Source organism: Rhyacophila brunnea, unplaced genomic scaffold (genome assembly GCF_057557595.1).
Source record: "Rhyacophila brunnea isolate RB1 unplaced genomic scaffold, BYU_Rbru_1.0 scaffold_2, whole genome shotgun sequence".
In the NCBI taxonomy this organism is placed as follows: Eukaryota; Metazoa; Arthropoda; class Insecta; order Trichoptera; family Rhyacophilidae; genus Rhyacophila; species Rhyacophila brunnea.
The window spans coordinates 53,916,424-53,931,720 of NW_028232859.1; the positions used below are offsets into that span (position 1 = coordinate 53,916,424).

The 15,297-nt window shown below is 32.7% G+C and overlaps 1 protein-coding gene across 5 annotated transcripts in view; it reads left to right on the forward strand.

Moving 5' to 3' along the window:
* LOC147072516 (RNA-binding protein 24-like) overlaps positions 1-15,297 on the forward strand; it is a 150,772-nt gene that overhangs the window by 41,605 nt on the left and 93,870 nt on the right. For 3 of the 5 annotated variants that reach the window (XM_085946920.1, XM_085946921.1, XM_085946922.1), the window contains exon 4: positions 2,358-2,420. The exons of the other annotated variants lie outside the window; for them this stretch is intronic. In XM_085946920.1, coding sequence (XP_085803046.1) covers positions 2,358-2,420 — 63 coding nt within the window. The remainder of the gene's footprint in view (positions 1-2,357; positions 2,421-15,297) is intronic. 5 annotated transcript variants of the gene reach the window in all.

The window sequence follows — 15,297 nt, forward strand, 5'->3', positions numbered from 1 at the left end:
GCTCTCAAATCCTGGCACGGAAGTTGGGCGCGTGCTCGCCAGGTGCGATCTATCCCGTTCCCCCCACCCGGGTTGGGTCTCACGTTACCTTCTCACCCTCTCCTTTCCGCCAGCCGGAAGTGGGGGTTCATAATATGCATCTCCTGCGCGGATCGGATATGACGCGGTTTGGTGGTTCAATGGATACGTGGTAGAAATTGATTCGCATAAGGATTCTGATCACCAATATACCTACTTTTTGATATTTTAACATTCTTCATCGTCATTTGAAACAATTCAGTTTTTTTTTTTTTTTTTAAATTTAAAATCAAACAATAATATGATATCTACCTAATTTTGGCATAGTTTTATAATAGGAAAAGGACTCGTAACGTGAAACGACTTGTAGGTATACCACTCATTCATCGTAAGGTTACATCAGCTGTTCAATCGATCTCAATCTTCGACCATCGCTTTTCTCTTTATAATCCATATTTTTCATACCTATCACACCAATATAATATGATCTATTGTATTCCTGATACTGACCTTGCTAGTAGCTACCTATATATCGATATTCATCCGAATTTAATTTGTCAGTGTAAGACAGTGCTTATTCTATATTTATATCTATAGAAACTACTAGGTAGGTAAATATCATCATCTATGGTTTTGGAGCAAGTTTTGTTAACTGTTAATAGTTAAATATTTAGTTTTGCCACATAGTTTAATTAATAGACAAAAAGTAAATTACCATCTCCTATGTACCTACATGGAATATATGGGCACTGACAGACATGTTTTTTACGGGAATAGCTATTTGCCATTCGCCTAACCAATTGGGTCATTGCTCTGGTCTCTGGACCAAATAAACATATTGTGATGTTTGTCATTATTATTTTATTATGATGTAGATACATTCTCGGTAAATCATGTAAGGTGCTTATTATAATATTATGTGTATTATCCATTCAGCCACTTCAGATATTCCTCATAAAATAACTTACCTTCCACTTGATTTAAATATCTTTTAAATCTTACATTAATACTCAATAATACTTATATTTGTTTAAATATGTTGTACATCATTCATTATTAATATATATTGCTCTTTGGGTGCATACATAAGAAGCGATACCATGCATTATTGACGACACATTAAAATACATTTTATTTGTAAATGTTGTAAACCTATTTTAGATATTTTTAATCTTATCTTTGTATTGAGATAAGAAAATAATATGTAATACATTTTGCTTGAGTTTTCTACAGTTGTTCGATATCTCTGGTAATTGGGTTATTTATAAGTAAATAATTTTTCCTGTCTTGACGTTTCGGATCATTTACGATGTTTATTCTGATCTCTAACTAAAGGGTAAATTGAGAAAGAGGTGGGTACAAAATAACTACATATTATGGCGAACTGATAACCATGGCCCACTGTAGTCAAGCCATGGCACAAAACTGTAAATTTAGATAGTTGTGTTAATTATTGCTTATACTTCGAGTTCAATATGATAAACTGTTTGTAGAAAATGATAATTGTTTCATATTGGAAGACTAAGGAATATGAACGAAATTGAATATAAAATCGAAATTCATGATTTAGTGAGAACAGGTTACCTCATTGCATTTGAAAATAATCAATATCTAGCACTACCATCGCAATGCAGTACCCCATAACCTTATTACCACAGTATTTAATATGCAATCTTACTTACATATACGGAGCTAAAGTTACTATATATGAAAACTTTTTACAGTCAGTTTTTATAAGTAGGTACCTACCTAACTAAATTATTAAAAACCTAAGGCTCGTAGCACATTACAAGATCCAGACCAAACTATAAATCGCTGGAAGTAGATCTAATTTCAGAGATGTTTCGGACTAGTGAATATTATGTCGGGGGTGCGAAGTGACTTTCGCCCATCAATCCGCGACACGGTGTTAAGTCGCGCTTTATGCCCCAATATATTACCAGCACGTGACGTGATGGGCCATCATGGGCCTGTAACACTTCCGCATTCTGCCCGCATAATATCCCAGTGTCCGAACATTCCCTGAAATGTAGAACTGGACTGCTAGTTCCTGCGATTTGTGATTGCGAGACGCCGTCGTAATGTGCGATGAATCTCATAAAACTTACACTTAAAAAGTTGAAATTTTATTGAAGAAGGATTATCTATCTATCTTATTGTATTTAAACAGTAGCGTGCGTATGCGAAATTATGTTGGAAATAAATAATTCACTGAAAATAATTACAATTGTATTTAACTCATGTATTTTTCCAAAGCTCATTTGAAATGCCCACCTTATTCACACATCATACATTTTAACACAAATACATGTTTATTTTTCTTTTTTTTGGGCCGATAGGGATTCGAACCCCGGACCTCATAACTGATACCCAGGCGCGATATTCATTAGACCACGGTCTAGGTAAGCAATTTCAGATTTTCATAATAGTAACCTGTGTAAATAACCGTGACATAGATTCGAATGTTGTAGAAAAATATGACCCTAATATAGAATCCTACCTAACCTTTGACAATTGAACCTACGCACATACTATTTTCCTGTAAACAAGTATTGTAAGTACTGCCAGACAACAATTAAGAATACTGTAATTGAACGTTAATAAATAAATCATATTAGTGGTATATCATATATTATGTAGTTTATACTTGTCTACTGAATTTTAATTGTATGTTTGTTTCTACTAAACTTTGGCTGGAGTACACTTTGACGTTCTTTCACGTAGCAGGTAGCTCCATAATATAATCTCCATTGTCATATCTTTACATTACAATTTATTATAATCTATTGAATCATTTTAGTTAATTAGTTTCGCCAATTTTTGTCAAAATTAAATTTGCAATTTTGTAGAAAATTATGTTTAAGAAATCTATTCAGTTGACGGCTAAGATCCATATAGGATTGCAGAGCCAATAACTATGAGGATGTGTAGGCATAGCATTTTAATTCATATGTTAAATTAAAATTTCCAATCTGACAATATACTACGGATTCAATAACCTTAATATCCCAAACTGTAAAATTAATATAAGTTGGCACGACTCACGAATCACGACAATCATAAGGTTTGGAATTCATATTCAGTAACTTATTAATGTTCTCCTATTATAGTACCACAAATGCCATAGTATCATCCTCATATTAAATGGACAAATGGCATCTACATAATTATATGCACAAGAAACAGAATAATAATTAATCCACAATTTACAATAAACTTATTCTATAATGCTCGTATCTATCTACCACCAGTGAACATTTTAGTAGCACGTTATAATTAAAATTCAATGACTTTCGAAAAAGGTGTTTATCTTACCCATTTTTAAAAAAGGCTGTCTTTCCTACTTGACTAACTATATAACCCATATCGATACTTTTATCTTTGGCAAAAATATTCGAAAAGCTTATTTATAAATTTATTTATTACCATGTTAAACAATGCTTCAAACTTTCAGTATGGATTTATACATCGCCGATCAACTTCATTAAACTTCGTTGCTTATGTAAACTACCTGGAAGAATCTATTGACTCTAGTAAACAAGTTCATTCAATTTACACAGACTTTAGTAAAGCTTTCGATACAGTCAATCAGAAACTACTGTACAAAAAACTCAGCTACTTGCATTTTCATGGTCCTTTCCTATCATGGTTGTACTCTTATTTAATTAACCGTTCACAAAGTGTCCTAATCAACGGCCATTCGTCTGACGCTTTCCCAGTTCCATCTGGTATACCACAAGGCTCACGTTTAGGTCCACCACTTTTCTGCATTTTTATTAATGACATTACAAAAGTGATTCTCAATTCCAATTATTATATCCTGATGACCTGAAACTTTACAGGGAAGTACAGAATATTGATGATATCCTTTTCTCCATAAAGACCTAGATACTGTCCATAAGTGGTGCATTGAAAAAATGACAACATATTACTGATATCTACGGGATTGGGCAACAGAGAAAAACATTAAATAATATATCATTGTGCCTTAATAATTGAGTTGCAGAATGTATTATTTGTAATGTTAAAATGCCGATCTGAATTACTGTCCTTTCGCTGGACAATGATATCACCAATATGGTTCAGAGCGCGGCATAGCCAGGTGGGCAGTGCATACGGTGCGTGACGTGCCGCGCGGGACGCATGACGTCACACAGCTGGTCGAATCGTTCACCGTTCACCCCTTCGTACGCCTAGTATGTTTGCGGCGTACGCCACTGCACATGCAAAATACCCGGTAAATGTGCTAGGATAATGGATACCTGTGATTAAAATAGTGGAGTAGTTGATTCCACTTACGTTCTAGAAGGTGTATAATGTATACCTATAATAGGTTGCATATCTCCCCATTATCTCCCACCCCTATTCATTACAATAAATATTCAGCATCCAAATTAGTAATGAGCAATATCATAAAGGTGAAACAATACCTGGGCTTCTTCTAGTATCCACCTCTTTACTGTATGTGTAGGCTGATCGTAATCATCATTATCACCCCGGAAAATCTATTTTTAAATGGTGGCTTCTCCAAACTGATTTTCATTCTTCCTGATCCTGTGTGTTGCGTTGTCGCGTACTTAATTTAACTTGACTTAACTTAACTTGCCGAACCCCCGCTCTCTATCTTTCGGACATTTTTTACCCCTGGTTTGGAGACCACTTTATGACTAGATTTGTGTAGCGGTTGTTTCTTTATGGATATAATGAGTCCCACAGGCAGTACATAATAATATGTATCTATATAGAAATCGCAAAAGAATATTCTTACACTAGTAAACCATTCGCATAATATTTATACAAAACAATTCACTTTGAAAATGACTAACTTCAATGTAAAGTTTTGTAAAGACAAAAAATCCTTCTTGTTGTATTGAATTTATCTAGTAATTTTAGTAATAACTTGTGTATGAGGGAATTCCAATTGTTAGTCGCCCATCAGATCAAAGTTTGCTAATGTGAGATACATTCGACTTTACTATTCTTATCTCCAGAATATGTAAATTTTTCCTGATCTATAATAATAATAATTATATAGGTGGAAAACATTTGACAATGACCGAATTTTGTAATTACATAGTTTCGTACCTATATTACGTATGTACGACGCACGCGTGCGAATGTATCCATTCATGTGTGCATAATATTATTTTCTATTGTCAAAGAACCACCATAGCTTCTCAAATGTAGCAATGCGGAGTATACAACAAATAACATTTTTATTTAAGTATTAATGAAAAATTTACAACAAAAATATTCATATTAAATCAGCCTTTTGCCGAATAGAGAATTATAATACTAATTCCGGCAGCCATGTTAGACGCAATTTACGATAAGTACAATAAATAAATGTTACAGACAACAAAAAAACCAGGCAATATTAAATAAAGCACACCTGATTATTTCAATCTTGTAGCATCCTTACCTCGTATATGTAAAATAAATGATAATAAATGTCAATGAAGATATAAATAATTTTATTTGACATTTCATGGAAAGAACTAATAAATAATAATAAATTGTCGCGCTCAGTCAAACATAAAAGAAGTGTTTTTTTATATTAAAATGTTCCTAAGTGTGTGTAAACTACAATTATGGATAACGATAATGTCAAGTTAATATTGTGTATGTAAGTATATAAGTGATATGTATTTCACTATATATATATAATTGAGCATTTGCAATTTTAATATAGAATACAATTCCACGTACCCGTACGAAAAAAGAAGTTGTGAAATAATATTATTTAAAATCTCAGTAGGTATTCTCCACTTAGCCTAACATTAGTTTACTATTGTATAAATTTGACTACCAAAGCTAATCTCAATATCGCTATGTAATAAGTAATTATATCAATACTATTATTTTCTCTCTATGTGTATATTAAATAATCACTCAAAAATGTGTTAAATAAAGATGTAAGCAAATATATAATAACAAATATATATGCAGTTTATATGTACAGCAAAAACACCCTAAATTATAAAAAAAACAACTAACTGATTTTCTAATAAAATAAAACTTAAGAAGACGAGTGAAAATGCGTTTTGTTTGTTAGATTGATATAAGTATTTTTTAATTCTTGTGTTTTTCTTACATTTTTTGCAAAAGATTATTTACAAATCACTACGTAAATGAGTTTGTGATTGATAGATTTAAAACTCAGATGTTCCTCACTATGTGTTATCTTGTAAAGTGTTATTAATTTTGACAATATATTTTACGTTGTAGTTTTTCAAAATGTAATATAGAAGATAAACTGCTGCCAATCGGTATATTGAAAACACGAGATTGCACCTCACATGTTGGGAGGCAATATAATATTCACTTGGATACCGCTTAATATGTCCACTATTTTACGTCACATGACGAGTGGCTCGCGGACAATAGCGCTGTTTTATGACACACGAAGTATAATTTTCCATAATATAGCGAAAATAAATTAACTTGGAGTGTGTCCGGCAATTGGGGACTACCTGTGTAGTAAGTAGGTAGGTAATATAATATGTTATGGGCTTATTGCTTCAACTCGGGTCGCGTATAGGTAATACCTCATATTTACAGCTCTGTTTTTCGTACCGAATGATATAAAATACGATAGTATGTAGGCATATAATTATGAAATCTCCCTAAATTCTGTTTGTTCGCCAATAATGAAAATATATCATATGGTTGTGAACTTATTCAAAAATATACACTCTTACGTATTGATACCTACTAATATATATTATATTGAACATATATTTTGTTCAGTAAACACTAGGTACATATTATTTCGTGATAGTAATCGAATTATATGGAATAAGTATTATATACTTACCTATTTTATTTTATTTTAATTAATGGTTGTACAGTTCGGTTCATAATTTGATCATCCACAGTCTACAGCTACACTCCACACAAAACATTCTTGACGAAAATATTAAAAAATGCAAATTTAATATTTTAGTGTGACTCAGGGAACACAATATTATTATTATTATTATTAATCTGTTATCTGTGCGACTTCTATATTGTGGCTGACACACCGGCGATCTAGGGAACTAAGGCCCGTTTCAGACGGGGCACCGGTGTCGCGCTCGTATATAATAAGGAGGCCTTTGTATTCGAATAAAAGGGTCTTTGTATTATGTTTATGAACGCCACGAGCTAATGAGTCAAAGCGTGTCCGGTACACTTTTCCGTCGGCCGCTACATTCTCAAGCCGCCGATACACATGTTTTTATGACCGCAGCCAGTTTTATGTTCTAATTTATATCGCCAAAAATGCGTTGACTCGCTCAAGATATTCATAAACATAATTCAAAGGCCCCTTTATTCGGATACAAAGGCCTCCTTATTATATACGAGCGCGACACCGGTGTCCCGTCTGAAACGGGGGTAAGAATTCCTCACACACGTGTAATAGTCCTATAAACCTCTTTCATAGTTCTACACTACACATCAATCACTATGACGTGTCGGCCATAATATTAACGTCGCACAATATAGTTTATCAATTTATTGAGCGTAGAAACTAGATATGACTATAATATTCAATAAATTTTATAAAATGCTCACCTACATATAATTTTACATACGATCCTCTGTAAATACTTATATTGATTGCTCACAAATAAAAGCTCCAGAAACATTATTATGTATAGCACCATAGCACTAGTACATAATCCACATGTAAAAATTAAGTCCATTTTTATTGTTGATCTAATTTTATTGTTCCCCTACCGTTTGGCGGCAAGACGTACCGTAAATTGCCATTTAAAGATGCACTGACTCACGCCAAGGTCTCATAATCTACCCGAGAGTCACCCAGGATACTGATGCTCTTCGCTTTGGATTTATGTGCACCACAGAACAGATAATAAATATAATACCGATAGGGTATGTTCAATACGCCACATGTTGATGAAGGGTTTTGAATGTGTGAGTGTCCTACGGAAATGCAACATGCATTATAGACGTGCAATAGTGTGTGTAATACACCAATATTAAATGAGCGTAAATGCATAAACCGAGAGCGGGTTTCAGTATTCGACGTTTAACGTATCCTTGATACGTGTTTAAATTTATTCCGTATTCTTCCTTACTCGAGCTCGGTTACCTACTTCTGCTTACCCGTTAGGTATTTCAGTTCCCATTGATGTGCACTCACAATGGTTTATGTTATGTTATAATAATCACCATGATTAATAAAAATTATGAATCAGTAATACATAGGCGGTTAAAATAAATCATTCAAAACATTTTTCTTATGGGGAAATTCTTGTTTGCAGCGTCAACACTGGTTACAGCAGTTTTTATTACCTTTTTAAAGAATGTTCAAATTGGTATAATATGTAATACTGAGAGGTAAACTGGGTTATTCAGTCATATTAAAATGCGTATTTACTTATTGTGCTTAATTACGAAAGATTGTTTTTCTTTGTTTATACTTATTGAAAAATTCTTTTGGATTTTTCGATTTTATTTTTCTTTAGTTGAAAGAAATCCCAGGTCTTTAACCTCGGCTTGTCAAATAAACTAGAATGATTAGCATAGTGCTGACGATAACAAAATGTGTATCAGTGAAAATGACCGATTATTTTGCATAGTATCGCTGTTGGAAGTTGGAACGCGTCCGGTCGTCGGTGCGACGCGATAATTCGTAGCATATTGCACCTCCGTTAAAAAATAATTTAACAGGTGAACTGTTGCGGTGTAGCCACTCTGGTACACTGTGCCCTCAAAGGTGTGCTCTACCAACTTGACAAATCATGGTATCATTATCAATTGGGATCGATTCACCGCTAGATGAAGTCTTCGCTGCCATGTACCTATTTCCGCCAAACTTGTCGAGTGGATCTGCAATTTCATAACATTACGAATTAACATTACTTATTTCATTATATGTAATTTCAAAATATTATTTCATTGTGTGTATGTGTATAAATAGCGGGTCAGAATCGATGTGACATCTCACTCGATTACAAGTTTCCGTCGGAAGATACGTCGCACCGAATTACCGTTATATTTATTCTATTGCATCGATTGTACCATTGTAGTTATTCGAAATAGTAAATAAATTCTTGCCTTTTCCATCAACACAAGCAAGTACTACCGTATTTCATCTGCGATACCTATCTTCCGCCGATCCAAAGAATACCATATGTATAAAAGAATACTACATACTGTATGACAACACATTACGAATGTTTCGGAAATATTGATAATAAATAGATTAACAAAAATCAATCTGATTAAAACAGTATAATAGTATGCGTAAGTAGTATAACATTAGATCTTAAGATAAACTACTGTCTTAGAACAATAATTTACACATATGATTAGAGAAGATAATAATAATATTGATAATAAGATTATACTATTATATAGTTTAAAAAATAATTTAAATGTAAACGTTTCCCTATTTGTAGAGTTTCATTAGAGTGAATCTTTAAAAATCAGCGTAAATCATAGCCCTTTGGCAATACACTAGATATTATTTATGAACCTACATTTAAAATATTTATTCTCATTATAACGAATGAAGTATTTTCCGACCTTTATTTTTTGTTCTAAATAATGTAAAAAAAATGTGTTAAGTGGTTTAAAATTTTAATATTTATGTAGGTACCTATTCTAAAATAAAAACGGAATCCACTGTAGGTACCTATATCTTTAATGAAATATGTACACATATTTTTTATTCCTGTGAAAATCGTTGTGTTAATAATATGATTAACGTTAATAATAATACGTTCTCAACATTATATATCCAAAGATGTTGAATCTTTTACCAGATGAAGCCTTCTGCGATTTCACGAAGTATAAAAATGAAGGCAATTTCAATTTGACGTAACTGCCACTTGTATGCAAAATATTAAATAATATTACATTTGAGAATACTATGTATGACAGTTAGTGATCGCAGTGATATTTTTTTGCCATCACTGTCATACATTTCGGCTCCAGCTCTATACTATTAGAACATATCATATTATCTACTCGATCGATGTCTAATATTTGAACGTTTTTTTAATACCGCGTCATGCAGTTTATATGCGTAAACGTGATATCTTACGTCATAAAATGTTGAGAATAAATTTAAATGTTATTACATAATATGTACCGTCTGGTATTTAATAATGTTAATTTTCAATCATTGTGTAAATTATTGTGCACTCTGTACTAATATGTGTAAAATATCGTTGAATGACGTTCTGGGCTCTGAACCCACTACCGCCGGAAGCCAACCTGAGCCTGATTATATTCACAGGCTCGAAGTACAGCTGTGCCAATCAAGCCACTGTTCTCTACCTGTGTTAAATACCACAAGAATGCTTACAGGTACATTAATTTATCGCTTTAATTATTGTTTTTACTTACACACAATTATCTAAGAAAACATAGGTACTAAATTAGAACAAATAGAATGCATACTAAAGTACAACTGTTTTTATTATATTAGCCAGGTGCATATATATTTTAATAATTAAGATAATTTAATTCAAATCCATGTATATGTAAAGTAAATCAACGACTTAGTCCTATGATAAAAATATAAACATACAAAAGGTTTCCTTCGAGATATAAGAAAATTATTCTCTAGTTGCAACAAACTATTGTCGCAATGCATATCAACGACGCATACGTGGACATATTATATATACGTAACTTTTACTACTTAATACATTGTATACTGTTCTTCTTAGCTTCACAATAAAATAAACATACTATCTGTATCACTTTCGATTTTCTAAAAGCACAGCAATCGCGACCTCGGCTAAGAAAATATCTGTTTCATTGAATCAACAGGTATAATATGTATTTTATTTATATACAATTTAATCTATGTATACAATATTGTGCATTCATAATATATTTCACGATAGGCCATCGTAAATTTCACGAAAGCGTTTATTAATCCTAGACCGGTGTTTAAATAGAATTCGATGCATCACTACCGTAGCTATTTGGAGCATAGGTATATGTATATGCGTGTAATGTGTAATATATATTATGTATAGTGATATATGTAACCTACCGATTATTTTTCATGTCATATGAAAAGTTTACTCAATGGGTTGTGAAAATAAGCGCTGGTTTTTGTTTACATTTTTACAGTGAAAGTTTAAGATCGAACTTCAGAATGATTCACTTTCACTAAAAATTGTTTGGTAATTTTTTTATGCTTACCTACTTAATCCTTTTTTTTCAATGGCATATTTACATTTATAGATATTTTTGTATCACAGAACGCGTTTCTGATTACTAGCCATGCGGTGGACACCATTCCTCTCTGTATCCATTCGTTGCCTTATCACTGATGATGGTGATCGTTGTCAATAAAGTTACAGACGTTGTCAATAATTTCATTCCATTTATGAAGTGGTATTGTTGCTTCAGTCATTGTACAGTTACTTTCTTGATGGTGTCGTTCCACGTGGAAAGCGCATGTCTTCGCACCACTTTGACGCCTCCAGTGATCACTTTCCTCTATCGGCTGATCGTATCTCTACTAACAATGCGCCGAAAAAAACAAGACGCTCTTTAATGCCAAGGCTTGTGGGCCTGATCGCCCATGGAATGTGAAACTTCTAAAATGCGCAGATTCTCTTCCAATCGAATTCTTTGGGATTGCGCTAAACCAGATGCCACTGAGAGTTAAGGCTTTTGAGATATGGCTGTATAGATGTATCCTAAAACATTCACTGTTCTCTCTTTTTACATTTTTACGGCTCAATAATTCATATAGCGTGATTGACTAACAAAAATACATCCCGCGATTGACAAGTTGGAAATGCCCGCGCTATACGATCTCATTATTTGATGTACTTAGACAAATAATTTTCAATACATTTTAAAAATATTAATAGTCAACTGAAATACCAGGTAGGTACCGACCATTATTAAAATATTAAAAACGAAAACCCTGCTGCGTTCCACGTCAGCCCCCCATGGAGTTGGCTACCCCTGCCTATTTATTATTGGCTCGCTCCGGCCTGCGGCACATCTGTTACCCCCCATACACCGCGCGAAGAGCGTTAGCGCATATTTCTTTCTTCGGCTGAGGTTCATCACATGTTTTATAAGATTATTTTTAGACAGTTTACGTCGATGGAAGCCGTGGATTACGTCTGTGAAGGGGACTGCCAACCTGAGAGTCGAGATCCATTTTTGGCCGCATGACATACCTAAAAATATCGTAACAAATGAAAACCAAGGCCCAATTTAATCAAACCGCGGCATGAAACTGTGAATTTCAATCGTAGTGCTAGTTATTGCTTATACTTAAAAAACAACAATATGGTAAATCGTCTGTAGAAAATGATGTTTGCTTCGTATTGACAAAATGGTTATACGCAAATTATTATGAATCGAATATGCAAACGAGAATCTTCATTTTTTGCATTTGAAATTGAGCTATAACTAGCACTACCCCGGAACTTGCAATTCAGTGCCACGGCCTGACTATAGAGTATAGAGACGATTAAAACAAATACATTATTTTTAATTAACTATTTCTTTTATTCAACGAATAATTCACAAGATTTAAGAATGTTCCATTCTAATTATTGAACATACATACAGCTACATTATTGTCAAGAGATTTTTTTAAATATGTAAATGGGGCGAAGTATTCTACAGTCGAAGAATTATGGATCGATGAATTGTTGCCGAAGTACAGATGTATGGAAATATAATAGGTAATGTAATTACTGCGATTATACTGATCTGTAGAGCTACTGCTTAAAAAACCATGTGCCTTTTCGCTTTATAGGTACCTACCTCATTTTTTAAATGCAAATTTTATATTTTTTATGGAAAATATATTCTTCACTGACATACAATCCGCTTCAAAGCAACTGGCACGGAATTTCGTGAATGTACCACGGCCATTACATTTGTTGCGTTAAAATTGTCTATGGATCGACGTGAATGTACATTGTACCTACGCTATTGTGATAATCGATGCGTTTTTTTTTACATTTCATATTGTAATCATGTATATTAAAAATAAAAATGATGATGCCACACCATTGCAGACAGATTTTTTGTTATAGCATTCGCTCACATATAAAAACACGGTGTAATATAAATTTATCCATTTTCAATATTTTCAATGGGTGATAAATAATTGCCAAACATCATCCTCGGCACATATAACTGCACGCTTTGACAATTTTTAGTATGTTTTTTGCTTTGAATTATTACACCACAATATATTAGGTACAAACACTCTGCTAAGTAGGTATATACCTACCTACGCAAGTTTAATTTTTATATAGAACATGCACGTTTACCAACGAAATATTCAGCGTTGCTAACACGTCGCTTTTCTTGCCATACCTAGGTTTTTTGAGGACTGCTAGCGAAAATTGCGTTCGGCACGTTACACAAAATCTAGCATTTTTCGGCATGGCAAATAGCTATAAATTTTTCATAAAAAAAACGCTAGATATTGAAATCGATAGTTTCTCAAAGCTGTCAATTAAAAATCATCAATAATTGTCTTAATAAAATTAGATAGGTTCCAAAGCATTGTATGTTTTCTGACTAGGCTAACGAAATAAAAACATTTAGTTTCAGCGACTTGAACGACGTTTATCTATAACGATTTTTTAAATTATTGTAGGTACTACTTTTATTATTTAACTACTATACCATATATATATATATCAGTGGCGAAGGGTGGAGGTAGACTGTTTAGATCCAACATAAATAATAGTGCCCACTAAACTTTGTCAGACATACATATTTGGTTTCATTGAACAAATAACACAATTTGCAGATGGTGCTAGTTAGTTGTTAAAATTCAATTAGACCCTACCTAAACTAAACCATAATAGTTTAGTTATGCTATGGGCGATCCGACAAAAATAGTGCACACTTTTTCAATCATACTTATTTCTTTTTATTGAATTAAGAATACTTATTACCTACAGATGGTGTTGGTTAGTTTGTCAATATTCATTAAGGCCTGTCTAAACCAAACCATAATCGATAAAAAATATTCATTTATCTATAAAACATCTAAAATGATGTATAGTTTAATAGCATAATTTTAAATATTTTATTGATAATTGAATTTTAAAACTAAGAAACACTACATGTCGTCTTAGTTCAACGAAAACAAATACGTTTGACTGACAAAGTTTAGTGTATATTTATGTCCGATCTTAACAGCCTACCTCCACCCTTCGCACTAATATATTATAATGTAATATATACTACATGGTTGGCTACACTGCGAAAATGAACGACAACTATGTAAACGACTAATTATCAACTTATCTGTCAAGAATTACAAAAATAAGTGTAACCACGAAAGGTAGATATATACTTTCAAATCTTTCTCGTATACTCGTATACGCGAGTGATTCGTGTAGAACAGATTGGGAAACACTGTAAAAATGTATTTTTATTAATAGTTTGTAATTTTGTGATTGAAATGTAGATTAATGTTATTATTACCGGGTAAATTTATTGTTGAGCGACCGTACTGAGAATTCTGCATCTGTCTCCGTGGGTCGCGAGTTCAAATGGGCTGAATAATAGGTCGACCATATTCTTATATAAATCTGCAAATGCATTACAAGTATTTTTGTGAATGATGGCTAATATAACATTTAAATTTAGGAATAAATTAATTTAATTTAGTTTTAATGCAAAATAAAACGTTATGTGGAATTGTGTCTAATTATTCTTGCAGTGCATGCGACTCATTTAGGTGTTGGTATCGTGTACACTTCTTTACACCGTTGCAAAGTGATTTTGCTGTCGCCGCAATGCCAGAAGAATTATTTGTCCTTAACCATAATATTTTGAAAATATAAATGTAAATTATTGTCCAGTTTCATCAAATACAAAACATCATATTATATGCATAAGACAAAAGTGCAGTCACATGTATTCAGCCAGTTGCGTCGTCGTATTAGAACATTATTTAATTTGTAACTATATCCTTACAATACTGCCTAAAATTTCATCACCATTCTGTGAAGTGCTTCGAAAATCAATAAGCTTTATCCCTACTACTACAATATATTGATGTTATGTAGCTTTTATAATATTGTGTATGCAAGCTTTTTAAACTTCACTTTCTTTTTATATTCCGTGTGTGTTCAATGTTTACGCATGGTTAAAAGCTTTATTTTACACTTTTATCATCATCATACGAGTAAAATATTTTGGAATGAAATGATCACTACATTTATTGAAATTTATATTATGTCTGATATAAAAAGATATGAAGATACCACTATATGAAGCTTCCTATAATATCAATTTATACATTTAAAA